At 44.6% G+C, this 26,084-nt stretch overlaps 1 protein-coding gene across 2 annotated transcripts in view; it reads right to left on the minus strand.

Annotated features, from left to right (window-relative positions):
• Positions 1–549: 549 nt before the first annotated feature.
• The window catches only part of lhfpl2b (LHFPL tetraspan subfamily member 2b), a 251,811-nt gene continuing 226,276 nt past the window's right edge, over positions 550–26,084 (minus strand). For both annotated transcript variants that reach the window (XM_028805713.2, XM_028805710.2), the window contains exon 6: positions 550–4,379. In XM_028805713.2, the coding sequence (XP_028661546.1) occupies positions 4,123–4,379 (257 nt within the window). In that variant the 3' untranslated portion in view covers positions 550–4,122. The remainder of the gene's footprint in view (positions 4,380–26,084) is intronic.

The raw sequence follows: 26,084 nt of genomic DNA on the forward strand, positions 1-26,084 counted from the left end.
AATCCCTCGGCAGGGTGCCAGCCCACCGCAGGGCACACACCAGGGACAATTTAGGATCCCCAATGCACCTAACCTGCATGTCTTTGGACTGTGGGAGGAAACCCACGCAGACATGGGGAGAACATGCAAACTCCATGCCGGGAGGACCTGGGAAGTGACCCTGGGTCTCCTAACTGTGAGGCAGCAGCACTTCCACTTTGCCACCATGACATTATGCGACAATATGAATTTTATTTTTTTAATGTTTTGATATTGTTTGCTGTTGTTTAAACTGGGCCTCCTTTAAAGCCTACTGTTTCCAGAATTTTGTCATCTCCGTTCTTCAGATAAACATGAGATTTAAAGGACCCAGCAAACAGTGTACATTAAATCAAAATGACCTGCAGACGTCTCCTTCACCGCAGACAGCACGAGTTCAAATAATTCTGAAAAGACTGCTGAGAGTTGAGCAGATGTCTTGGTGTCGAAGGCTACAGACCCTCCATGTCAGCTGCAACAGCAGGAGGGATCCTGAAAATCTTTATATTGTTACCACTACTGAGATCAAACTTGTCAAGGCACATTTTATTTTATTAATTTGATTTACATTTCTAACAAGGTGAACAAAATAAAAAGACTTATCTTTAATGGTCCTTAGCACACTGTAAACTGCACAGGGCAATCACATCCCGATCGAAATCACTGGGCCGGGATGGTTCGACAAGTCCAAGCTGCTGAAAGCACTGGCGGGCACAGGTGGTTCGCTTGCTAGGTAGCCCTTAATTTCACGGCAGGATTGATTTCGGGGTCCCTGGGGCTGGTGAGGACTTTCACAACTCCGCCTTGGAATCAAGCTGGCGCCGCGGCATCCCGTCGGTATTCTGGCAGCACTCGAGTTGCAGTTGTTAGAATGCTCTCCGCGTCCATATTGCACATATCTCACATATTCATGATTATACATTTTATGTTTTTAAATATGCTCATTTTACAGGAAAGATTATGGCACATTGCTTTACACATCAAGAAACACAACACAAATTGGACCACACAGGCACCGAAAGGCAGCAGCGCCTCTACATACACAGGTTTAGTTACAATCAGGGACACGTTTGAAAAGGAAATCGGTGTAAAAATCAAAAAGTAAGAGAGCATCACTTATTATGCAGTAACAAAATATGGCCTTGTAGGGTTTGACGGAAATTCACCGTGAAAAGTCCAGTGGAATAATGAAAGACCAAGACAGGCCATGTTGTTGTGTTGCTGCAGACAGATTCAAGTCCAAGTTCAAATGAGATCTTGATGTTCAGATACGCACAACGGTTTATTTTGCTTTTGCTGAATAAGGTCCGTCTAATCCCTAAATCTGATGTCGTCGCTCGTTCCAAAAAATGCAAGACAAACTTGTGAAACATAAGAGGTGGTGTGCGAGTCCAAAGGCCTTTCACGCCAGCCGTTCCTGTCAAATACGTTTTCACAGTATGGGAAGGAATTTCACACCGATAAAAACTAAAGTCAAAGATGCACCTTAAAGTCCAAGGAAACGTGGAAAACATTTCTTTGTTAGAGAGGCACTTTGAAGGGATGATTGGTCTTTGAATGATTCTGGCATTGCAGTGACCGAGGGGCTAAGAGGACGTGCGATTGTTTCAGTCTGGGAAATCAGTCTGTGGTACGACTGTCAAGCACCGCTCCTCTGACCCCTGGGTCACAAAGACGCAAGGAGGTGGTCCCATCGAGGAGCATCACCCTGCCATTACTACCCACACAGTGACAAGTGCAGTTTTCATAAAACAGTAGGAAGTTGCAATGTGAACGGGCAGACAGAAACAAATAAATATTAGGAAAATAGTGGCAAGAAAAGGAAAAAGAGTACCACACAACGAGTCGCTTTCTGTTGACGGCTGTCTGACACCCACCATCACTCGGGCGGACAGCTATGAACAGCAGGTGTCAACGATCACCAAACCATGAGCTGCGTAGGGTGAGGACTCTGACACTGGCTCTGCGCCCGCCACTGGCGAGTGGTCTACAGCCGAAAGACTTGACGTGCCAGTGTGCTGCTCTTATTGTGTCTTGTGGGTGAAGTAATGGTGGCACTCTTCTGGTGAGAACTTGTGCAAGCAGAGCCGTGCCCGTGTGATGCACTCTGGGATTTTACTTTGCAAGACCTGCAGAGATCTCCTGCTTTAATAATTACTGACTGGTCTAGGTCAGGGGTCCTCAATCACGGTCCTGGGGGGCCGCAGTGGCTGCCAGTTTTTGCTCTAACCCAGTTGTTTAAAGAGAAGCACTTACTGCTCAAGTAACACTTGTGCTTCATTTTAATTCTCTTGCTTGTTAAGATTTTGAACCCTTATTGCTTATTTTAGTCTTAAACAGCTGTATTCTCGGTTTTTAATTGGTCCTTATTAGCAACAACATGTAAATGACAAAAGAAACCAGCAGGCCTCCATTTAGCTGGCGTCCATTTACGCCTGTGTGTATTTATCATGCACTATTGGGCTTAATTAAATACTTGGAAGGAAAGTGAAGAGTTTAAAGTGAAGGACCGAGAATTACTCGTCCATTTTAGCCTTCATATCATTTGGATGATATCCTTAGAAAGGGGAAGAAAATCAAGGATATGAGAATGACCTGACATGGTAGAGTTAAAGCACGAACAAGCCGTGAAATTAAATTATTGACAGGTTAGAACAAAAACCTGCAGCCACTGCGGCCCACCAGGACTGTGATTGAGGACCTCTGGTCTAGGTGGTCATGGGTCGTCCACTCGCTCGTCCTGCTTACTGAGGGGCTGTGTGACGTGTTCCCGGCCTTGGCACCTCAAAGCCCTGAGAGGATAGAGAATGTCCATCAGGAGTGACGCCTTCCTGCTACGTTTCCGATCCTCTGGCACAGGCCGTGAAGACATGTGGGTCCCCCCTTGCTGCGTTTTTCCCTTTCACTCTTTAATCCCGTCGTTAGCCGACTTCCCAAGGGCTAAAGTGCTAACAGATTCGGAGAACTGCAGTTGAACAAAGCTGCGCTCAAACTGCCTCTCTGCTCTTTTTCAAAATTCAAACAAACTGAAGAATGAAGAGTGGTGGGGGGGGAAATCAAAAAAGCCCTTAGCACAACACTGTGCAGTCGTCAGTCCGATTGGTGACTGCGAGGAATGTGCCGTTAGCCGATGCGAGGCGTCTTCCCTGGGGTGGACGGCAATATTGTTTCTGGCAGGGGGCATCTCCACTATGCTGGAAACTGGAATGGCTGACTGTGGCTAACAGTGGAAAGTATGTCCCTGCATAGAAGCCCACTTTGAGCACCAAAAGGACCTGGGGGGGGCGGGGGGGGTTTGTGTAGGGAGGTGTTGAGAACCAGCTTTGGGACGTCCAGAATTTGAGCCGCAAAATAAGGAGGTCTTTTCTTAGTTTTTTCTCTGGCAATGCTGCTTACTGGAAAAATAGACATCTGAGTCCAGAGCAAAGGGGGCTCTGGAAGTGATTACTGGCAGCACCGTCTGCCATTGTCTTTTATGCATGCAAACCAGGCTGATGTTGCCCAGAATGCTCTGGATTGTGTACGCCATATGTTATGCTCCATAAAATGCAGGTTCCATTACAGAAGCGTATACAATGTCGGCACAATGAATCGCATTCCCAAGATCTGATATCAAATATTGACAGTGGCAAGTTTCCAAATCTGAAATTCAGGTCTGTGCAAAATCCATGCGCTTTTCAACCAGTTGATGGCGCCAACCAAATGGACTCCTGCTGAGATATGGGTTCCAGTATGTAGAGTGGTTCACATGTGGCCATCCAGAAATGGGAGACGTCCTCTTTTTAGGCTCCAAATTAATGTTATTAAAACTGGCACTATAAACAATATTTACATGGCTTGATTGCAGCTGGTGGTGTGGCACTGCAGCTTATACTGGCAAATGGACTGAAAACATCAGCTTCCTTTTGGAAAGACCCCATAAAGTGAATTTGAATGAAGGGGTGCGTCTCCTCGATGCTCTGCACGCTTTGGTCACCACATAGCAAACAGGCTGAAAACAGACGACAGGCCTGCTCACCACTGGCGGACTAAACAACACTCCACTCCACTCACTCCCAGGTCTTCCTCCCCAGACGACTAGGATGCAGCCCAAGGGATGTGCTTTCACAGAAGGCAGATGAGGCTTTTGCCTTCCTCGATCTCCTCTTGAACCTTATCACTGGATGTGGCGATTTCCGCCTGGGCTGAGAAGACGGCACAGATGAAGGTCAGCACCGTTCCACCAATGGCTGTGTAGAAGGCCCAGCCGAGGGAGCACTGGCCTACCCGGTAAGGCGAGGCGTCTGGGCCGCAGTAGTCCAGCACCTTCTGGGAGCCCCAACCAGCAGGGTACAGCATGAGGCCAAGGATGAGGAAGAGACCTGAGCAAAAGAGGAGAGAAGAAGAAGTCAAATGGAGCAGACCAGAAGATTTAAAAGACCATAAAATATAATCCTTTGCACAGGGCCGAGAAAAAAGCTTGCTGTGTCCACATTTCTATTCGGAATCAACGCCCTTACAAGACAAGTTCATTTTTTACAATAAAGCAAAACTGGTTTTAAAATGTGTTATTTTTTTGTGGTTCTATGGCACTAGCCATCACAACACTAGGGGGTGCCAGTCTGGGTAGTGGGCTGTCATCATGCAGTCTGGGGGAGCAGCGCAAAGCTTCTTGTGATTACTGGGCCGCTGTGAGCCGCACTTGTGCGAGCCTCTCACCCCTTACAGTACGTGGACTAGCGGGGTTGTTGTTTCCCAAGGATCTCCTCAAACTCGCTAAAACTCAAGCTGGGGCTCCTGGGAAAAGGCCGACTTAAAGGAGACGTGTGGCATTTGTAAATCAAGGATAAACATTACATACACCAGCTGTTTAGTCTCGAGCAGAGACCACCACGTGGGGACTGTGACGATGCGGGTTTCCGACTGCTGGGAGCTCTTGAACCCAACACCGTCGGTAATGTCACCGAGATGAGCTGACAAATGAAGACAATTCCCTAATGAAGCCAGGGGACTGTGCTTTAATTACACAGAAATCACAATGTCCAAACAAAAAGTGCAGTGCGTCACAGTTTTAATAAATAATCCACAAAAACAGTGCAAAGTGGGGATAAAAACAAGAAATCCTTTAAAATCTGAGTTTACAAATGCAGTCTCACTCCTCACGATCCTAGCACACCTCCTTCTCTCATTCTCTCCGGCTCACCCATAACTCGCATAGCCGGCGGAGACCCAACAGCAATGAGCTCCTCTCTGCCAACCTCCATCTTGGCTGCCTTGAGGACATCACGGCCACACCGCCCGAGGTCGGCACTCCTCCCTTCTTCTTTCGCGCTCACGTAGTCGCTCCTCAGATCCCTCAGGAGGAAACCTGCCTTGCTCACCCCACTCCGACCGAACATTCAGTGGGGCGAACTAGCGGGGGGCCCCAGCTCAGTCTGCTTCCTCCTTTCAGGTGGCCAGATCTTCCTGCTAAGACTGCTCTTTCTCGTCCTTTAACCTCCTTTATGTTCCTCTTTTCCTCTATTCCCCCTTTCCTGGTGCCGACCCATATAAACACACATCCACCCGCGGTCCTCCGTGGGCGCAGCTGCAGGAAGCCAATGAAGCAATTGAGAACGATCAACGTGCAGGTGCGACTCGCTCCAACTACCTCATTAACTCCCCGCGGTCGTGCAATCGCGCCCACGGAGAACGACACGGCTATACGGATTTAACACCTGGCCCTTTTTCTTGAAGCCGCGGACCCGCTATACCATCCATCCATGTCTTCAGAATTCTCAAAGGCCTCTATAAAGAAGATCCAACAGAACTCTTGAAGGTTAAGAGTGAATCACATACTTGAGGACATCAGTGGAAATGAAGGGGAAGAGCATTTAGGACTGAAGCCAGGAAACACTTCTTTACACAGAGTGTTGTGGGAATGTGGAATAAAGTGCCAGGAAATGGAGTTGAAGCAGAAACCCTGACAACCTTTAAGAAAAATCTGGATGAGATATTGGGAAAGCTCAGCTGTTCACTAAACAGACGAGTGACAAACAGACTGAATGGTCTCCTTTGGTTTGTCACTTTTCTGCTGCAACAGACAGAAGATGGAGAAGAGGAGGCGAGGCTCTGGATAAATATCGATTAGTGGGCAACACGTGAAGAACATAAAGAGCAGGAATTACTGCTTGGAGCCTACGCTGCCATAAGAGGCCAGCATGTCTGTTATTGATATCATCAGCTACCATCAAATCATGGAGTTCATTTTCAAAAATTTAACTGAAAGAAGCGTTTGCAGCCAGAAGGACAGCTTTGATTTGAGTGGCTCTCGTCTCTCAGCCCCACTGAAGTGTTAAAAGCCAAAGCTTTAAGGCATTAGGATTACTAGAAGGGTCTCAATGGAGAGTATCGTTTGTTTTTTCATTTTATTTTCATGTCCTGTATGCTCGTTTCCAAACCATTTCGCATGAAAGGTAGTGCTGTGCTAGACATCTACCGGCATTTGCCTCAATAACCTCCTCAGCAACAACACCATTTACAGCGAAATTGTGAAACTTCATCTGTGATTAAAAATAAATAAATATATTATTCAAATTAATCATAACCCCAAGATACAGGTGACATCCATCCATCCATTATCCAACCCACTATATCCTAACTACAGGGTCACGGGGGTCTGCTGGAGCCAATCCCAGCCAACACAGGGCACAAGGCAGGAAACAAACCCTGGGCAGGGCGCCAGCCCACCGCAGGGCACACACACATACACGCATACACACACCAGGGACACACTAGGAACAATTTGACATGTTTTTAGCCAAAGGAATCTTTGCCATTTAGAACTTGATTTTTATGTCATGTTTCTTCAGCTCTTCCATTGCATTCAAACGTAGGCCGCCAGTGGAGAGGTCTACATTTCGAAGAGCATGACGCCACTCAAAAACACAAAACTCCAAAGAAAATACCCAACTGACCCTGAAGCCTATGTCAGGCGGAATCAGTTTTCCATCAGGAGGAATCGTAAAATAATTCTTACTGCAAGACTAGCTCTACTGCTCATGTCACTAACTTTGTATGGACACATCTTGGTAAAGATTACAAGCCGCTGACCTTCTGTATAAAAAGAAGTGAATCGATATGTCAGTGAAATGTCATCATTTCCTGTGAAAACAGCATTTCCCCTTGGATTTGAAAGGTTTTTCATGGAAAACAAAATGGAGGCAGTTAAAGAATTTGTCCAAGTCGCATGAAAGCAATTCAAACAACGGAGCTCCAAACACAGAATTCTTACTGGAGGTCTCGGGTGAGTGGCCTCGGCATTGGAAGCTAAACTTCCCATTTGAGCCTTCTACATCGAGATCAGGGGTGTCGAACTCCAGGCCTGGTGGGCCGCAGTGGCTGCAGGTTTTCATTCTAACTCTTTTCCTAATCACTGACCAGTTTTCATTGCTAATTAACTCCTTTTCCCTTCATCTTAATAGCCCTGTTTTTAAGGATTTAGTCCTCTGAATTTATTCCTTTCTTCATTAAATGAGAGCCAAACAGAAATGAGATTTGAAACAAGCCGACAGATGACCAGCTAAATTGGGATTTCAAACTCCAACCATTTTCACTCCAACCAGTCTTTTAATGAAAAGCCGATTTTTGCTGTTAATTAAACTCGTTATTTAATTCCACAGCTTGTTGCTGCTCTCATTCTGCCACGGCAGACATTTCTAAAACTGTTGATTTTCTGTTTCTTCTAAGAACACTGTCAAAATGTTTTGGTGACCTGAGAGATCAACCTTACTGAGAGCTTCACCTTTTGTTATTTTCAGATATTATGTGCTGGGCACTGTGTCCTGCGGTGGGTTGGCGCCCTGCCCAGGATTGGTTCCTGCCTTGTGCCCTATGTTGGCTGGGATTGGCTTCAGCAGACCCCTGTGACCCTGTGTTCGGATTCAGCGGGTTGGAAAATGGATGGATGGATGTGCTGGGCACAGGTGAACTGGTCATGTGGTGGCTTGTTTTGTGTCTCATTATTATTTGGCTGCTAATTAAGGAAAAAGAGACAACTAAGGTGTTTGAGTCAAGTTAATTAAAACTAAGGCAAAAGAAGTTAATTAGCAGCAAAAACTGGTCACAAAGGAAGAAGAAGGATAGAATGAAAACCTGCAGCCACTGCGGCCCTCCAGGACCAGAGTTCGACACCTGTGATCTAGATAATGTTAACAAGAGCTGTGGTTATCTTGCCTTAATCATTTAATTGTTTTCTTGTTATGGTGAGGAGTAATAATTACATAGCTACGATGCGACTATAGAAGGTAAAACTGACCAATACTGTGTGGTTACGGTGACTTTATAGACATAAGTCCGTCGAAACAGAGCTTTAAACGACAAAGCCATCTCACATGCAGGCATCCTTCTTACTAGTTGTGTGCCCTGGAAACACACAGAATTACAAAATCCACATCTCGTTAAACGTTACACACCTCGCGCTTCATTGTAGATTCAATGCACCAGATGTCTACTAGTGTAGCTTAAAGTAACAACATGGAGGGTTCAGACCTCAATTCCACACAGATGAGGTGAACAGACATTAAGAATGTAGTTTAGGCTATGACAAGAGGCTGGAGTGGTGACTCTGTGGCTGAGCGTCTGCGCTGGTATCTTGAAGTTTGCTGATTCAGAGATCATTAATTCTAGAACGGCCTGTTGAGCAGCGCCCTTAGCCTGAAAATTGCTCAAGGGGTGCTGTACAATGGCTGACCCTAAATTCTGACCCCCACAAAGGTGATGTGAAAAGACCATTTCCCCTTGATGATTAACAAAGTATATCACACATACACACACAAATAAAATAATATGCTCACTCAAATGTTTTGTTGTGTTTGCCGAGAAGCACATCAGGAGCACTTTAATGAAATTTATCACCACATGCCCTGCAAGTGACGGTGAGCGATCAGGACACAGGGGCCAAGCTAACTGTGGTGGTGCGTACCACTGAGGAGACGGAGAGCTCCAACACCTTCAGGTGCCTCAGGCCTCGCTCTTCACTCAGGCCCCAGGGTCAGGGCGTCTGTCACGTCAGTGGAGGTGCCCTTGGAATTCCACGAGTTCAAGTCGACAGTCAACAGTTTCCATAAACAACAGGAAGGGCACCGTTCTGAAGGTGAACTTCCTGCTCCAGATGAGGACAGCTTTCCTCCTGACTGTAAACAGGCGCAAGGCCAGGAAGAGCGATGTCATTTGAAGGACAAGATCCCTGCTGTGAGTGTCCTAAATCGTGTCTGGGCGAGCCACCACGTGCACTCTAATAGTAATGTTGATTCAGTGTTAGCATTACATGATGACATGAAACTGCTCTCGTGTGATTTATTGTGTCCTGAAGCTCTGCTTTTATTAACTTTCAAATCATAAAATAAAACCGGCAAGCACCTCGTGTTTTCAATGGCATCTCTGTATAGATGACTAACACAAGGATGGCAGCTTTACAAACTCAGCCATTCACTGCCACTTGTAAGACAACAAGCTTTCTGAACTTGAAGCATTTCAGTTACTCTGGACGGGCGTTTTCATTTTTTGAGGACAGTTCCAGTATTTCGGATAAGTGACTGTAAAAGCAGAACTCTTCCCAAAAGCATCTTTGTCTAATGACACACCAGCGATTTTCAGTCGTTGCCTTCTGTTACAAATTCTGAGCAAATCATAGAAAGCCGTGATGGCGCACACTGTGAATTAACAGCCGTGTAACGCTGACTTCCCCAGTGGCTCAATCATAGTGCTCTGTGACTAGCCACCACAGTCGTAGGTGCAGGAGCGGACATCCAGTGAGAGCTCAGACAGGAGTACAATGCCTGCAATGTGGCCACAAGGTAAGAAGGAGAGCAGGTGGTTTGGACTATGCAAACAGAGGACAGGCTTATCTGGCTGATGTTTCACATTCGTCTTCCTACAACAGAATGCAAAAGCCGGGCCAAGACTGTGGCTGAACTCAACGTACATGGAAAACATTCGTATACCAGCTAACACCGTCACGGAGTACGTTAATAGAATGTCAAAATGTGACAAGCACGTGATTATTTGGAAATTAGAAACTGTGCTGACAAGTCATGATGGCTTCATGTAATCCGCCATCCCTTCAAATTACTGTCTTTGCGATCATGTGACAAGACCAAGTGACTGCAGTCATTAATTGTGATTTGCTCTCCGATTCATGTAGCATGGCGCCTGGCACTTTCATGCAGTTTGTTATCACTGTATCTATGCAGTATACCACCTCAATTTGTTTTGTGTCTGAGAAGATTTGAGGCAGAAGGATTAAGTTTGACTTTGAATCCGATAGTATCGCAGGGTCTGGCGAGATTTTTAAACGAGCATACATGTCTGGGGTCATCCCGTTAAAAATGTGTGTGGTGAATGGCAGCAAAATCCTGCACTGTAAAGACTACATCCACGGGACTGCTTCCTAAAACATCCCACCTCACTTCCTCCAGTCTGTGAAGTTTAAACTGCTGCTGGGGTTTCAGGGAGAGAGCAAAAGAAACTGAAAAAAATGATGACGGCTGTCAGAAAATAAGAAGCTAAAATTGTTGTTCTCCATTCCATTACACAAGGTAACTGAAGCTTAATGATTAATTTGCATGTTGCAATGAATGCTGGGACAGTGGAGGAAGACCAACAGACACACACGTAGACCACCGCAGCTACCCGACTCCACACATTTGAGAAGGGCCTCTGTCCACTATATCTATGACGTAAAACAGCAAACAGAGTTTAGTTAAGAATTGCGGTCTGTGGATGTAGAATGTGTTAAAACAATGCAGCTATTTTGTCACAGCATGTTTAGACAGACAGAAGGTGGGTGTTGTGCGGCCTCAGCTGTGCCTCCACGTGTGGCATTAGGCAGATCTGCTGATTTGGGTGCGCCTCCTTTGGCTCTTTCTTATCAGCTCTCTTAATGGATGTCCTTTTGATGGAGTGTGACACTCTGTTTACTTCAAACGTATATTTTGTAGTTCATTTTTTCATGAATATAGTTACCAATTCTTTTAAACTTATCGACACATCGTTCACATTTACCAGGTTATGTTTATTTTTAAAATGTGTAAAGAGCACTCTGCACACGCGACATTTCAATGTCTAATTGTGTTTTTTTTTAGGATACTTTGACTGTAGACAGTTCGTCGTAATCAGAAGCTTGCTGTCTGTCATAGCTGATTAACTGAAGCCCCTCTGAACTTTGCAGTTCAAATCCCTGCCCCTACTTGGAGCTCCGCCTTCAGGAGGTGTGGTTTGGTTTAGAAATGTGATCCTCAGTGAGCCATCTAATTGTTCCCACCCAGGTTTAAGCACAATTCAGTCATCATTGTCTCATCTGGCTTCAGCGAGTCTATGAATCGGACAGCATGTCACATTTAACGATAGCAATCACCTAGAGGCTGTCAGATTACACGACAAAACCCCTCTCACAACTTCTCAGCTTGCTCCATGAGAGCATTGTGAGGTTGACATACTTGGCAGCCAGTCAACTTGGAGTACACTGGAATGAAGACACGACAATAAACGGACGAATGTGCTGTCTCTGACGTTACTTGAGCCTCATCTCTGTTCGTGCAGTCTGCTACACTTATCTTACTTTGATCTTTGAGGCCGCCATCGCCCTTCTTGTGTTGATTTGTTGCCATTGTACTTCCAGGCCAGAGCTCATCGGTTGTCAGCTCTCTCACACGCACATAAGTTCGCTCCTAACCATTTGCTACAATACAGGTTGCTGGGGATGTCACGCTGCACGACTGCTGGTCATATAGGTGCCCCCCCACACAACTCTCCACAAGTCGCTAAGATTACGTAAATGAAGGCTACAACTGAATATCCTAGAAAATGTTGTGCGGTGTAAGGGGGTCTTATTTAGTCATGGGGAGTCCACTTACTGTTATTTCTTGATTTGAGCCTTAGATGTGAGTTTAGATCCGTAACTAATTTAGTTTTTTCTTTCAACCTGTGACTCCACACTCAAGTATATTTTGGTGCTTCGGCCCACTGTAGTCTTGTTAGACCCAACTTGGCCTTCTCTTCAGTTCTGGTCCTAACACAGTTTGTATATGCACCTCAGACGGCCATCTGCGTAAATGTGTCCCTCAGTTAAATGTCAGCGCTTCCTTTCTTTTCAGCAGTACAGTTTACAATATGGTATCCAAAGAGATGTCCAATATTTTTATTAAACATTCTTTTTAAAGTCATTGATTTTGAACCCACCACTTCCATACTGAAAGGAACACTGGATCCAGCACAGTGGCTATCACCAGAGTCCATCAGAGGCCTTTCTCGTGCTCAGCCCTGCACTCGGTCAATCAGTGGTCAGTACGGGGGGCCACTTCATCAAAGGCAACCCTCGCTCACACTTTCTCAGTATAGTGCTGCCGATCGACCAACCTGAACGGCTCAGGAGGTTGGAGCCAAAAAAAAACAGATGGCGGGAGGCTGATCTATGAATTAAACGTGGAGGAGTGGGGCAGCATGTCTAGCCACCCACCTGCGGAAGGGCATTCGTGAAACTAAGCCCCCTTCAGTCCACCCAGCTGGCACCTCAGCATCCTCAGGCTTGACCCTCACAGTCATGCGGTCCAGCATTTGTTGAGACTTGGCTGCGGCGCAGTTGAAGATGTTTATTAAATCACTTCAAGATGTTTCAAGCATCTGCCAGCTTCTATCTCCAGTTCTTGGATTTTACTTTGCAGTTTTTGCTGACCCTTATCTTGGTGCCCACATGACCAGCTGCTCCTTTAGTCCCTTCCCTCACACACCCACTCACACATACACACATCACGCCTGATGCCTCCTAGTGGAGGAGCGCAGTGATGGACCTATGAAGTGACAGGCTTTGTCTCCATTTCTGGTTTTTGTTTTCCTCTGAAGCTAGAGAAAGTGCTGACTGGCTTCTTTCTGATATGTGGTGAGGTTTAGACAACAGGAAACCACCGATACAGGGGATGCTGTCCTCCTCGCACCTCCGCATGACCTGCTAAAACAAAACTTCCTGTTGAATTTTTAGTAAGTGCCCCGCGAGTTGCTCTTGGGTGTCAGTGTTAAGCGGATGAGTCGCTCCCGGAGTGAGAGCAGTGCCGAGTAAGCTGCATAGTTGCACACAGATGGGGCCTAAAACTAAAATCTGCAATTTCTTCACACCTACACCCGGAGTTACGATTTTAATTGATTTTTTTGTTTTAAAGAAACTGAAAGTGACATCATTCTTAAAACATTTTATTTGGTTTTATGGTGTAAATAAAACAAAATGTATCTGAATAATCACAGGCATTTTTTGATGACTTTATTTGTTCAGACAGATGTGCAGAGTAAGTGGCTGCTCGCAGTTGTTAGCACTGATAAAGTGCATAAGACTCAAGAAAGTGTGAACCCAAGTTAACAAAAGAACAAATAAATGAAAAATGCCCTCCTCAGAAAACGTCCTGCGTCTCTGAAGAACCTGGCAAATAACAAAACCAAACTGGAGGGGCTGTTAATGTCCTCTACCAGCAATCCAAGCCTGTCTGCCCCCTCCGGCTTGAAGCATTCTCTGTGGCGTGTTACAGTGCTGCCCCCAACCTAACTAAAGACCCTCTCTGATGGAACACTTGTAGTAGAGACAGACAGACAGACACAGATTTCTTGGTCAGATTGCCGAGCTTTGGGAAGTTTGCTTCGTGGCACTTCCACCACTGGCTCTGGGAAATGACACTGCCATTGATACGCAGGTGCATCTCGCAGGGCTACACACTTCTCCCACTCGGCTGTGTGCCTTTGACATGGACAGCACAACAAGTCTGTCGTGCTGCCACAATGGATAGTGAGTGGTCTGTGGCACCCTACCTTGCACCGAGCATTACCAGAGTAGGCTCTGAATTGGACTAGAGAATGTTAGGAAAGCATTAAACAGCTCTAAGGAGAACAACAATACAATATGTTATCTCTAGCATGTTCAGATTTAGATAATTCACCACTCTGCAGTGACTTGTGATTGAGGGTGTGCGTGCAGAAAGAGCTTGTCCCCAAACTGGATTAAGTGGGTTATCTGTAGCCACTTAAGAACAAGGTGTTCCACTGGCAGGACACCACCATATTTCAAAGTTATTTGTGTACATTGCAGTAAACCCACAAGTCGATCAAAAGCAATATTGGTATCTTTACATACCCAGGGGTGTCTTCTTTCAAATAAATCATACATTCTTTGTATCTCTCTATTATAATAAAAAATCCTGGGAAGAGACATGACTTTCTGAGAGAGATACTTTCAAGTCCCACGAGACGAGACTTTGTGCCAAGAGATTTAACCACGCCCGGGGCCGGAAATAAAAGACAAAGAGTAGATGACAAAGTAGAACGTCGTAAAGAATTAAAAAACGTTGGCATGATACACATGCAGAGCAGGTTACAGATAATGGAAGTACGAAAATTCTAAAGTCTCAAAAAAATGATAGTAAAGATTGCAATAGTGCAAACAAATGGAAATTATTACTCGGTGAAATAACGGAACAGCGAAAAGAGATTGAATATATTGTTCAGATTTAAACTTTAAGTCAGAGACTTGTAGATCGTCTAATTCGTGTTGCCATCAGGGTTAAGTAGTGTTTCTTCCCAATGAAGAGGCGTATCCGCGAGAATCAATAGATTTGTTGTTTGGTGAAAGTGAAATCCACATACGCAAATGGCAAAGACGTGAAGTGGCAGGTGAGGGGGTTGGGGATGGTTGACGAGCGAAGCAAGCAGGGGGCAAAGCCCCGTAGTTTCTCATGAATAAAATATGTGATTTGCACAGTAGTTTCCCCGAAGCGAGAAGCATGTTACGACTAAGTGAATCTGAATCTGCTTTCATTAAAGATCTCAGCTACTTCAAGCCACACACCGTGAAGAGCTCATGACCACTGGACAGCGGAGTTTCAGCCCATTCTAATGATGTCTAGTTGCCCATGATTGGCCATTTATATTACATGTCACAGCTGAGTCGGAGTCAGATTCTGATGAGGCAATGACACGATTGCTGAAGGACTCTGTAGCTGTTAAAGCTTTTGTCCACCTCTTGAACCCTCAGGTACCACTCTGATAACCAGGTGAAAGTATAATAAATCTTCTTTTTATTATAACACAGTGCACAAAGCACTCCACACACCACACTACTCATATAACCAATACACTATTCAATAAACAATCCTCCTCGCCCAGACACGTCGCCACCCTACCTCCCAGCTCAGCTCAAATGTCTGGGCTTACCCAGAGTCCTTTTATAGCCCCTGACCCGGAAGTGGTTCCTGGCCAAACCCCCAAGGGTCAGGGTAAACAGTCTTTTCAGCCCGGGAGCACGTTGTTTCTTTCAGTCACGTGGTGATGACGCACTCCCGGGTTATAGGGCACGTAAGGGCCCACTAGCCCCCCTACAGCGACTCCTGGCGGCCCCCAAGGTATCCAGCAGGGCTGTGTCACAACACTACAAAGTCCATGAGGCCCTGCTGGAACTCAGGGCACGAATATGCTGTCCGGAGGGCTCCTCCTAGCGGCCTGGGGGTGAGGGCCGGACTGGGAAGCCGGCAATCCTCCACAACTCGATGCTACAGTTGATTTTATAAGTAAGGTCGCGGTGCACAGTTTTACTGTTCAAGGGTACAATCTCCATACCCAGTCGCTGTCTGCTGCACGTTCTCCCTTTGTTAGTTTACAGAGTATCGCTTTTTTCATTTCAAGTTAGAGTACCAGCAACATTTCTTAGCATACTAATGAGTACTGATACGCTGTACTTGCGCCTCTGAACATTTCACGTGAGGAACCCGGTCAAATGTGAAAGTATTACGCTGCTAGGTTGCTGTGTTGTGACCACGTGAGAGGAAAAAAACAAAGTATAACTCCCCTCTCCCAAAAGAAATCAGCTGCGCTGTGCAATATTTTTTTTCCCATATTTAGTTGCGCTCGACCCTGAACCTCCATTCAGATGTCAGAAACAAGTGCAACTACAAACGGGAAATAAAACAATAAAACTGAAGTGCGGCCTTGGAGATGGGAGAGTTCGGGTGGGATTATAAAGCAAGTGTGATCAGAAGCAGGAAAAACAAAATCTCGTACAGTCAGTCCCTTCCATTTTATTGGATGTTGGGGTTTATTTAGTTGTGTACAAGTGCTGTTTACACTCATGAGCCCCTTGAAGAGATGAATGATCTAAAAACAGATACTTGTGAATCAAAAGTGAAATAGATAATCAAGATAAAATAATGCAAATGCTGCTCTGCAGTGGTTCCACACGGCCCAGTCTATGAAGACACGTCTGTGATGTGACTGAACTTCGTACTGCTGGCCTGAGAAATGGGCCTCAATAAATGAAACCACACTCCCCAGAGACTAGATGATGACAAGCGAGCACTCCCACCATTTCCACATCAAGGAAGCTCCACAGAAGTTGCCGATTGTACTCCACATAGGAGACACTGTCGTAGCTAACAGAACAAAAAGAAGAAATCAAAATTCCAGATGACGCTTCAGCAGGCAGGCCGTCGCACAAAGAGGAGCCGCGGTAGCTTAAAAGTTGGAATGCCGTGCAGAAAGGGCAATGTGAAATACACAGTAGGCTTACAACCAAGTATGTTTTCAATCGTCAGCATCCTGCCCGACCTGCACTCAGATGGAATATCCGTTAAGAGGGAAGCAAAAAGTAGGGCACAAATGTTTTGCACATGTTCATCTGCCTGGCAGGTTTGGGATGGCTGGCGGCCGAGCAGCACTGATGATGTATCTGACCACTCTGGCTCGCAGTGCACGCACCACGTAAACGTTTCACTTTCGCTTAAGTTCCACCCTGACAAGCTTGATTCCACATGGTTTTTATTACAGAGACCAAAGAGCACACACACTGGACATCTGTCGTGGTGACTTCAGGGGAAAACAATTTATGACTCCAGAATGACTTTCATGCTCAATCTGCCCCAATCAAATCTCCAGTTTCAGCGACAATCCACGTTGCATCTTCATTCATGATTTAAGTGATGGAAGAGAAGCATCACTCGATAGTCAATCAAGCCTGGGCATCACATGGCAAAGGGTCAATTCTGGGTTGCCAATCTACATACCCAGCATGTAGTTGTAATGTGGGAAGGAAACTGGAGGAGGAACCAGAGAGACATTAGAAAGAACAAGCAAACACCATACAGAAAGAGTCAAAGGTGGGGTTTGGAGCTGTGAGGCGGCAGTGCAGACCAACGGGAATGCCCACTTAATAAAAGCACATAAATGAACAGGGATGTGACAACAATACCCCAATGGTAGGTACTGGCCAGAAGCAGTCGCTCTTTTGATGTAACATATGCAGATTTGTGCTAACGCAGGTGCAGCTCTCACTCAGGACACAACAGTGAAACATCTCACGCCACCCGACGTCTCCTCAGATGCTGTTAAGGTGCGTTTAGGCAAAAAACGATACCATCATGTCTCCACTACAGTTTTGTGACTCAAAGCGACCTTCCCAGGAGTAGCCCTCTGCGTTGGCGTGTCTCATCTCCACAACTCACTGACTGGAAGTTGACAGCCAGCCGAGGGGCGAAGGTAAAGGTCAGCTGTGGGAAAGTTTCATGATGAAACACCTCGAGGGAAAGCAGGAAGTCGCCACTTCTGACAGAAACTGAGACCGCCGGTTTCACAGTCTTGGCACTCGGGATCTTTTCTGTGTCCTTCTTTAGGTTTAAGAGTCTCAGAAATAAAAACAAAGATGTTGCAGTGATTTGAAGTTCAAACAATAACAAGTCTGTTCCATTGTTTTCTTTACACACAAGCAGGTCTTTATCGAGTAGTAATGGCCGGAATGCCCCTCTCTAAACTCAAGCTTGTCTTGACTTGACGTCTTGGACCAGCAGTCAGCGCTGCTTCCTCACTGTTCCAGTGTGCACCTGGAGTCTGCATGTTCCCCTGGTGTCTTTGTTGAGTTTCTCTTCAGTTTTCTACAGACGTGCAGGTTCAGCGCTTTGGACACACGTGCGGATTTGTTTGTGGGCCCGTCAATGGATGGGTTCAATGCCACCCTGAGTTGGATGAGGCATTTTGGGAATGTTACGTTGTATCTTTTATCATTAAGGCCATGTTTAATGCATTCTAAGTAACACCTACTATGACTTGCAAATAAAAATGAGCGTCTTGTGTTCTGTGGTGGGTTTGTAATTATTATGGTATGCTTTTTCACTGTTACTTTGGGGCTGTGATTGGCAAGCTTGGAAGAACAAAGGCTGAATTGTGTTATCATTCTGGTGACAGCTGACTGGCAGTGCGTCATGGGAAATGCACAGGAGATGTCAGGGTGAGGAGCAGGCAGGAAGGCCTTTTGAAGCTCCGTTATCACAGCTCTGTGATGCAGTCGAGAGCCTCAAGGCGTCTCTTTATCAAAGGGGGTTTTCAACCAGCAGATTGCTCCCACTCCTCACCAGGCTGGCAGTGGCCGAGGACTTTAGTGCAGTGCCAACTCCACACAGGGCTGTGGCAAGCTGCGCTTTCTGTAAGTGGTGAGAAGGTGGTCCCCGTTTGTGTCCCGGGTGTGGGGGTGTTTGGGATCTGCTGGACCCTTCCATTATCCAACATTTTAAGGAATAATTCAGAGCTACCGGCTCCTCCTGATAGATGGTAGTATAATGGGTTTAATGGGACCACTGTGCAGCATACCTGGACACAGATGAGGAGCAGTCACTCAAAATTAAAACGACACCTGTAAGGGCTATATGTGAGACCTCGGAGGGCTGAGGAGCTCAGTCCCAGCTTTTAATGACTTGATGAACATCTTTGATTCGATTGATCAGGGTGTCATGCAGGGTCGTGACAGAGGGTACCAAGGGTAAAGATGAGGGCGACTCTCTCAGTGGTCACTCAAAACGTAAACCAGGTACTGTACATTCACTGAGTCAGTGCTGGAAGCGTTTCTTTCTCTTCGATCTTGGCATCCAATCCAATCCCTTCCACTTCCTGCTTTTTCTATTTGCAGATGAGGCCTGTGCTCTGGACACGTGGAACTCTCTTCAACTCCCCTCTTCCAATTCCCATAGTCCATACTGGTATCTCATTCCCTACTCCCTATTCTCCACAAAGCTCCCCTGAAAACTCTCCCTATCAAGTCTAATTCCACCCTCTACATTGTGCTGGTAAACCATCTGTCTAAATATTAACAATTGCTCTAAAATTCCTTGTCACAAGCACATACAATTTTAATTTGTCCACAGACTGATCCCTTACCCCTTGAGACGTCATCTAAAGGGACATAAGAATTAGATCCCCTATGTCATCAAAGCCCTCTTAATGTCCCTGGATGGCACCTTCCTCTTAATGTCCTCTAGCTGTAGCTCTGTGGCACGCTGTTGACGAATACTTCTCCACGATTTGTCCTTTGCCCATTCCTCCGTCTCCTCAAGTTCTCCTCCTCCTGGACTTTTCTTCTCTTTCCTTTTCGCTCTCCCAACAGAGGCAGCCATTGCAGCTAAGTTGCTTTTAGCCTCTTGCTGGAAATCTCCTGCCCTTGCGTCTCCTGCAATCTGGAAGTCTTCATTTTACAATGTTACCCCTTCTTGAACTTTCTGCATCGTGAATCAATGACTCCTCCAGCTTTGCTATCCACAGTTGGTCCCATGCTGTGTAGTTTGTAAAGAGCTCGTTGCTCCCTGACGCAATTTCTTCTGTGCACCTTTCCTTGTTACTTTATTTTCCTACTTTGCCGTGTACTCCTGTGTGGTGTGTGTGGCAGTTTACTAGTCAACTTTTTTTTTTTTGATTGTGTTTCTGTTCAGTTTCAGGTGTTTCAGGTGGGGTGGGTGGGCACCAAAGTCAGTTATTGTTGGCTTCCCTTTACTGTACTTTTAATTAATTTTATCAATAAAAATTGATAAAAAAAACAAAAATATAAATGAGGCACCTTCAAGGTTGTATGTGTGTGACTGTAGATGGCTGAGTAGTTCAGTGTGTCAATCAGTGTCTAGGGGACAGTGACGATTGTGGATTACAGTACAGCCCCAAAATTTGGGGGGGTTTCATTCCTAGAGCACCCGCGAATTGTGAAAAACCGCGACTTTTGGATGTCGTTAAAAAATGCCTTTTAAATGCCCATTTTTATAGTTTAAGCCCTAAATACAGTATGCCCCCAAAGCACTTTCATTTCATTGCAAACTCAGCTTAATACATTAATACATTACCTAAAAAATTATCTTATTACCTAAAAACAGAATGTAAAGGTAAACCCGTCTACTGTACAGTACTGCTATGTCTCCCGCGGTGCTAGAATGTAAAATACCGATGTTACCGCTATACATACTGTAATTCATGCAAGCACATTTTCTTTTGTATGCGCCGTCGTTTTCTTTGTTATAAGCAGAGTAAATACAAAATAATTTAATTAAAATACAGTATGGGTACTCACCAATGATGAATGATATTGATGATGATGATGAAGTAGCTGTGCAGTAGGATGCACAGGATTTAAAACTCCTCGGGTGGTGCCTCTTCTTCAGGAGGAGTCGTATCTTTGGACAGGTCTTCTTCTGGTGGGGTTTCATGCTGGCTTTTCTTTATAGTTTTCAGGAACATTGTGACAGGAAGTTGCTACATTGTCTCCTGTATCGAACTGCTGGTACAATTTCCATGCTTTCTCACGGATGATGTTACCATCCAAGGGGATGTTCTTCTTCCTGCAATCAGTGATCCACAATGCCAAGGCAGATTCCATCCTGACGATATTTTTATTCCTTACGGTGGTTACCTTTTTGGCACTATCACAGAAACTTAGACACGGTACTCCAGGTCGCTGCTTCGTTCTTCCTTATGTAGCGTGCAGTGTTTTTATTAATGCCATAGTGGCGCGCTACTGCAGCATAACTTTTTAGTTCTCAGAGCAAATCCAGTAGTTCAACCTTCTCCTGGAGTGTTTTAAACTTCTTCTGGTGCTTAGGCTCAGTGCCAGAAGCCTTAGAAGGTACAGAGCGGTTCGACAACATCGTGTGCGTTTAAGAATAACAAAATGAATACAATAACAAAATGGAAAACACAAGGACACTCAGCTGGAGACGCGTCACAAAGCAGCAGTCAATCTACTGTACTCGATTATCACTCCAAAATGCCACGTGCTCATTCTGCCTGGCTACTCACGGTATGTTAGCCTACTTTTTTTACACTGGACAACAAATTTTTGCTTCCTGAAGAATGTTTGGTGATTACGATAGGCAGCTTCAAGCTGAACACAAATATAATTTCATATTGATTGTATCACATCAGAATTTGGAGAAAATATAAAATTCACCTTTATCAGATTTAGAGTGTTTACTCGCTTAACGATGCTGACACAGTGCATTAGTCCAACTGAGCTACAAGTGCTGTACTGCTGATTCTCTCGTTTCAGTGTCACAATAGCCAGCCAGTACTGATGGGAGTCCACTCGCCGTGATTCTGCATTTTCATCTCTGCAATGTCCCAGTGAAACCTTTCGTCAAGAGGAGTAGGGCAGAAATCCAAACGTGAATTGTGTTATGATAAGCAATCGTCTTTTTTTTTTTTTCCTGGGTTTTAATTTATAGGTAAACATTGAAACTATCTGGTTTTAGGAAATCTAATTCTGCTGTTAGTTTTTTGAGTTCCTGCCTTATTTAAAAGTTAATCATTTTTGACAACGTTCGGTTTCTTTAATGGACTTCGCTGTGTTTGAGAGTTTACAGTGCTCCGTTGCCCATAGCAATCTCCCATGATCCTTTGTGAAATGTGCGACATCATGTTGTGTGACGGTACAAAGGCTCGTCTCTGGACTACGTTCTTTATTCGAGATTGGATAAAAACTTGCCGATTCATTGAACTTCCTTTTGACTTTGACTCCTGCAGTGCTCTTTTGACTTTTCTTCAGTTTTTAGTTTTAATAATCTGTTTCCTTTTATCTTCTGGTATCAACCTAGATTTTTTTATCTCCCAGTTTTTTCATAAAAACACTTCCTAGTTGCTACTCAGTGCAGAATAATAATAATTTATTACATTTATACAGCACTTTTCTCGCTACTCAAAACACTGTACAATGATAGAGGGCAACCACTTCAACCACCACCAATGTGTAGCACCCACCTGGATGATGCCACAACAGCCATAACTATGCCAGTACACTCACCACACATTAGCTATTAGGTGGTGAAGGGGTGAGCAAGATAACCAATCAGAGACAAGGGATGATTACGGGGCCAGAATGGACAAGGCCATGATGAGCAATTTAGCCAGGACATTGGAGTACACCCTACTCTTTATGAAAGATGTCCATGGATCTTTAATGACCACAGAGAGTCAGGACTTTGGTTCTACAAAATGCAAAAACTGAATCTCTAGCAACATGCCGAACATGTATGCTTCACGTATGTTGTCAACCAGTGAGATGTAGTTTGGTTCTAGTTGCCAAGAAAATCCTCGAAAACATCCCCAATGTCTTCCATGAGTTTTCTTCTGACAGATCTTTGGACCACTTTTTATTAATGAAGTATCTGAATTATGGACCAACAAAAAAAACCAAAATAAACCAAAAAGCTTTCCTTAATCTCGGCCTCAATTATTTGTGGAAATGTCTGTCTCAAATATTCAAATCCTTCACCTTACTTATTCATTGTTTCATGAAATTTTTCATCAGTCCATTATATGAAGAGGAGGCAAAAATATCTTTGTTGGGTCGACAAGTGGTTTATATGCCGCATTTTTCTGCCCTGGATCCTCACGTGTATGGAGCAGCCAGTTGTTTCCAATGTAACGAGATGCAGTACTTGGATATCTGAGCTGCGTTCCTAGTAGCAGAACCACCACTTTGAGATCACCACAGATGTTCCAGTTGTAGTTGTTGAGCTGTACATGTATATTCATAACATAAGAAGACATCACAAAAATAGGCGACTACAATTAAACGACACCCGATAGTTAAACTTAGAGGTGATTTTTGTGCTTAGTCGGCCAAAACCCATAAGAGACACCCAAAAATGTTCAAGAAGATAAATATTCACTGTCAAGTGTTAAGCATTCTAAGCAACACTACGGTGACCGCACTCATTCAGAATGAAAGTGACGGCGGTTAAGTTTATGTGTGACCTCCAAGGGCCGAGGAGTTCAATCCCAGCTTTCGCTGCCCTGATCAAGTTTGCTGGTAAGGTAGCCTACTGAACGGGTGACAAGGACCCTTTGCACCTGGGCCCAGACGAGGGCGGTTGTGTCTCTTTTGCTGTTCAGGTCGTGGGTTTCTTCCTTGGTTCTTTCTTTAAAAGGAAACCCTTCTTGAGTTTGGCCTGTGCAGCCCACCTTAGAGCCCATAATTACCTTCATTCCATTTCACTTCTTTCCTGATCTTCTTGAACAATTCCTGTACACATATTCTTAACTCTGGACACTGAATAGTCATATTTTGTTTTTTTTCTGATCTGCAGTAATTATTTGCTTTTTAAAATTTGTTTCCAAGTTTTCTACATAAAAATGGACAAACAAAACAGAAATGTAAAAACTAAAAGATGGAGAATAAGGGCTGTTTAAGGGCTGAGTCAGTTATCTACAAGAATCACTGCAAAGGCGGCCTTCATTTTAGTCCTTGAGGACAAGACGGTCAAACGACGGCGTCAAAGGTGGGCACCCAAAATAAGAAGTCCGTGCATGTCGAGTCTTCCCGGCTGCACGTTCTCTACGCGTTCTTCAGGCTGTATGGGGTTTACTTTACACTTTCCTGCCTTTGTTCCATTTTTGTCACAGCACACAAACCAACACAACAAAAGGAAGCAGGATTCTTAGAAGCCGAAGATGGAAATTCCCCGAAATTACATAAGGCTAAGCCTAGAAATGATTTAAACTTGGATGCCAAAGTCTGAAAAGTGCTGAAGAAGCTCATTTTTATCCAAAAAAAAGGTTGGAGGACTTTGCATCTACTAAAATCAATCCAATGGAAAATAATGGCTTCTGCAGACAGGCCTCTGTGAAATATTGAGCTTATTCTGCAACAAATTCTGTAATAGTTTCCTTTACAGTAAACATCAATCTCCGGTCTCAGCTTACACTCGCTGATTCATGGAGTGTCTGGTGGGGGAGCGGCAGCTAAAAATGTGTTACACTGCGACAAAGGCCCAGGAGGGTGTGAAAACGTGAACTTGTTTGAATATATGGGAAAATGGGAAAAGCAGCAGAGTATCAGCCACACAACCAGACACTTTACAGAAAAAGGTGACAAAACATAAAAATGAAAGCTCACACCCTGGGCCCAATCTCCAGCTGAGCCCTGTTAGGTCAGCCAAGCCGTGGCAATGAAACCCGAGGCCAGGCCGCTGGGTCTCAGTACTCTCAGATCTGAGTTACCTTGACATTCCTTCAACTTGTGGCTGGTTTACCCACATCTGTCCACCCCACTATCAAGCCTTTTTCTGGGCCCACTGTTTGTAGTCTCCAAGGCTCCATTTGGACTCTCTGCTTGCACATTAGTGGATGGTGAGAATCGTTCAGAAGTTCGGCTCTTGAGCCCAGAGTCCTAGTTTCTTCTGAACGGGCATAAACTGGTCTCAGTTCTTAACACTAGAATTACCAAAGCCTATGAAAAAACTCGTAAATCGGGCTAACCTTAAATCCCTTTGCATCACCTTGTCAGCGTCTTATGTCTTGTAAATGTGCCGATCACGACAAGCAGCCTACTATTCCATTCCCCCACTGCCATGGAATGGGCACAAATTTCTCCCAGTTCCAGCCTTGATTATCTGGGAGTCAGGTACCTAGAGCTGTATAGGGGAAATAATAGATTGTTATTTGGAACACATGCATTTCATGTGTGTTCCATTTCTACAATAATCTGTGTAAACACATCGGCACATTTACAAGACAAAAGACGCTGACAGAGAGGTGTGAAGGGATTTAAGGTGGGCCGGATTTACGAGTTTTTTTCGTAGGCTTTGGTAATTCTAGTGTTAAAAATGTTACATTTGCATCTGTTTTCTACCAGGATTTTCCCATCATAACATCTGAAGGTTAGGTCTACAGAAGACTTTCAGTTTCATATAAAAGGAGTCTTAACGTTTTACAGCAGCACTCCCTGATTTGATTTTTTTTAATTAACGACGCGCTTATTTCCTTATTAAACACCATCTGAAATCGTGTGGATCTTTTAAAACTCTACATCCACAGTTCAATGTTGAGCTGGCATTTCCAGAAGTATATGGTCCTGGAGTCCATTTTCAAAAGTCTTTGTTAAAAACTCTGGAGTAGTGTGGATGAAAGCTGAAAATGGAAACTGACACCTGTGGTTTCAAATGGAAATGGAGTAGTGTGCATGTAGCCGTAGATGCAAATAAACTTGTGGGACTAGGTGAGAGGTTTGTGAAGCACACTGGGATAGGATGACAATAAAGTATACATTTCTTCAGCCTGAAAGAATAATTTGTCTACAGTTGTAGATCAGACATTGTAAAGTTTGCTGTTTCCTACTCCAGTTCTATTTTCCTTCAGGCAAAAAGCAAAAGTCCAACTTGACTGTGAGGTCATTATAGACACAAAGTTAAACTACAACAGAAAAGTACAATTGGAGCGCACGGAGAATGCTAGCATTACTTCAGAGTAATCAGACTTCATTCCAAATGCAATTCCTTTTTTTTTTATTTTTTGGAAAATAACCATTTAAGCAGTCGGCAAGCGATAGCTTGTCTTAAAGAAGCAGGCCTAATGATTCTGACAAGCCCCACTTGTCAAAATAAAGCGTCCATGTTGCAGGGTTATTCTTCACCTTAACGTATGCTTGGTTCCAGATGACTCTCTTAAATGAACCACCTGAGTAAAACTCCTCCGCCGGAGTGCCTGCCCCCTGAGTAAACAAACAGTAATGGCTCAAATGATAAAAGCTCCTTACTTTAAAACAAGTTCTTCAGGGTGTGTTAGATGTTATCATATATTTGCCTCTGTCTTTCCTTCTTTACAATTACTGGACTTTGACCTTACACTCTGATTAGAAGTTTTGGTAACACCCTGTTTCTCTGCATTTTCATATTCAACATTGTGACACTTTTGAAGCCTCACTACTTTATTTCTCTGCAGTATCATCCCTAACTATCTTTAGAAGTGTCCCCATCCTCTTACACTGGAGTATACATTTA

Source organism: Erpetoichthys calabaricus, chromosome 7, assembly GCF_900747795.2.
Source record: "Erpetoichthys calabaricus chromosome 7, fErpCal1.3, whole genome shotgun sequence".
Classification (NCBI taxonomy): Eukaryota; Metazoa; Chordata; class Cladistia; order Polypteriformes; family Polypteridae; genus Erpetoichthys; species Erpetoichthys calabaricus.